At 40.0% G+C, this 2,773-nt stretch overlaps 1 protein-coding gene across 1 annotated transcript; it reads left to right on the top strand.

The window, feature by feature from the left end:
- Window positions 1-354: 354 nt before the first annotated feature.
- LOC105914932 lies at window positions 355-951 on the top strand. The gene has a single exon (XM_012848160.2). It carries the CDS (start codon window positions 355-357, stop codon window positions 928-930), a length of 576 nt encoding a protein of 191 aa, XP_012703614.2. The 3' UTR covers window positions 931-951.
- Window positions 952-2,773: the final 1,822 nt, after the last annotated feature.

Below are 2,773 nucleotides of genomic sequence, written 5' to 3'. Positions count from 1 at the left end.
ACTCGAGTGCTGTGTGTGTTGTTGCCGAACAAGTTGAAAAAGGAAATCGGCCCAACACACACTTGAATGCACTTGGTTATGCTGAGGTTGAGAAGGGGTTCAAGGAAAGGACTGGAATTGTGGCTACCAAGGGTCAGATCAAGAACAAATGGGACAAGTTGAAGGAAGATTTCAAAGCATGGAAGAAACTAATGCTAAGGCAAACAGGGACTGGTTGGAATCCTATAAAGAAGACTATTGCTATGGATGATGAATGGTGGAAAAAAGCTAGAGCTGTAAGTTGGTTAAAAAATTTTGCTATATTTTTTTGCATATGTCAAACCTGTTGATAATACTTATAATAATATTATTATTATGTGCTTATTTCTGGACATTCTGGGTTGTGGCAAGTTCAAAAAGAAGGGCCTTGAGAATGAAGATGAATTAGCCAAGTGTTTTGCTGACATTACTACTATTGGTATTGATCATTGGTCTCCTCATGTTGTGAATGTTGAAGCAACCGAAAATGTTGATGTGACACAAGATGAGGCAACCAATTTTGAGCCAGAAGGTGATGATTTCATTCCTGAAACACAAGATGAGGATATTGGTATTTCTCCTTCACCTGCCAGTGGCAAGAGACTGGCAAGGCCTGTTGACAGGAGTGGTAAAAAAGCGAAGTCTGGAAATGCATTCCTAATTCAAGAAGCAGTAACAAGTATGGCAAGTTCAGCTAATGAATATGTTTCGAAGAGACATGGAAAATATTCTATTGAGGAAGTGATGGAGGTTGTGATTGCTTGTGGGGCCGGCTATGATAGCAATGAACATTACATGGCGTCTGAACTGTTTGTGAAGAAGGAGCAAAGGGAGATGTTCATGACCTTGCCTACTAATGAGATTAGGTTCAATTGGCTTAGGAGGAAGTACAATGATAAATATGAAAAATAGAAATTGGCTTAGTGAGAGTGATGTCATTTGTGTATGCTACTATTTTATTTTTGTCGCATGTGTGGTACATTTTATTTTATTGCATTTTATTTATGTATGACAGTTGTATCTTACATTTCATTTATGTCAATGTTCATAGATGTCTTCAAGTGAGTCTGATGAATCTAGTGATTTTGATGGTGAATATTTTTTTAAAATGGTTGAGAGCTGTGGTAAGCTAGCACAAAGTTATCATGACTCATATATGGATAAGGCACCACCGAGATTTATGTTTTCACAACAGAGTGGAATGGGATGGCTGATGGAGACGGTAAACACTCCAGGGGAGTGCCATCGAATGCTTCGGATGAATGAGGTTATTTTTCAGGATCTTCATGATGTGTTGGTTGAGAGGTACGGATTAAAACCATCGAAGCACATGAATACTCTTGAAATGTTGGCCATTTTCCTATTCACATGTGGTGGGTGTGAGTCAAATAGAAGAGGACAGAATAAGTTCAAACACTCAGGTGAAACCATTAGTAGAAAATTTCATGAAGTTCTAAATTGTGTGGTTGCCATGGCACAAGATTTCTTGAGACCAACAGATCCTAATTTTCGCAATGTGCACAAGAGGATTAGGAATGACAAGAGAGCATACCCACACTTTAAGGATTGCATTGGTGCACTTGATGGAACCCATATTCGTGTGTATTGATCACCGGAAGAACAAGTGAGATATATTGGTAAGACTAGAATTGCAACTCAAAATGTGCTTGCTGTTTGTGATTTTGATATGCGCTTCACCTATGTGGCTACGGGTCAACCGGGTTCTTTGCATGACACTAGTGTATTGTACCATGCATTGGAAGCAGATGTAAATGTCTTCCCACATCCTCCTCAAGGTAAATATTTTTCCTTATGTTCCTTTTCATATTTGTATGCACAAACTTATTTTATTTTACATATGTGTAGGCAAGTACTATGTTGTAGATGCGGGCTATCCTAATCGTCTGGGGTATTTGGCTCTATACAAGGGTGAAAGGTACCACTTACCCGAGTGGCATCGAGGTATGGAACCAAATACTCCAAAAGAGAAGTTCAACCGTATACACTCATCTGTTTGTAATGTTATTGAGCGGTCATTTGGAGTGTTAAAAATGAAATGGCAAATCCTTTACAAGATGCCCGGTTATTCAATGGTCACACAAAAGAAGATTGTTGCTGCTACTATGGTTCTACACAATTTCATACGTGAACATGCTGGCATTGATGTGGACTTTGCTAATTTTGATAGAGATCCTACCTACATGCCTACTATTCCGAAAAGATACAACAAGTATGCTGTGTCTCAACATGCCTCCGATGGATCAACTTCGGAATCAAGCTTTGTGACTATGGACACCTTTCGTGATAGTATGGCTACATCAATTGCCCTAGCATGGAATTAGTGCAATGATTATTGTAACGACCTTATTTTGGAACTATGAATTTATTTTGAAATTTTAAATTTTTGGAACATGTAATTTTTATTATTATTTTGGACTTCAATGCATGTAGTTTCATTTTATATTTGTGATAAGTAGTTCAAGTCGAACCAGGGGCAAGAAAGGCAATCTACCCTCAAACTCCTCTTTTCTGGAGCTAGGGACACCCTCACCAGACAGCTCCAACTCCACCCAGAGCTGGCTCCACCTGGAGTTCTGGAGTGGAGCAGCTCCACCCAGAGTTGGAGTCATGCCAAACAGGGGCTTAAGGGTGCGTTTTCCAAACCAGCTCCGCTCCTCGCTTCACGCTGCTTCTACTCCCAGCCACTCCCGCTCCCCAAAAAATGCGTTTGGCAGAGCTCTGCGGAAGCTCCAGT

This window comes from Setaria italica, chromosome VIII (assembly GCF_000263155.2).
Source record: "Setaria italica strain Yugu1 chromosome VIII, Setaria_italica_v2.0, whole genome shotgun sequence".
NCBI lineage: Eukaryota > Viridiplantae > Streptophyta > Magnoliopsida > Poales > Poaceae > Setaria > Setaria italica.
The sequence above is the reverse complement of the archived record's forward strand: the minus strand, read 5'-3'. Positions and strand labels throughout refer to the sequence as shown.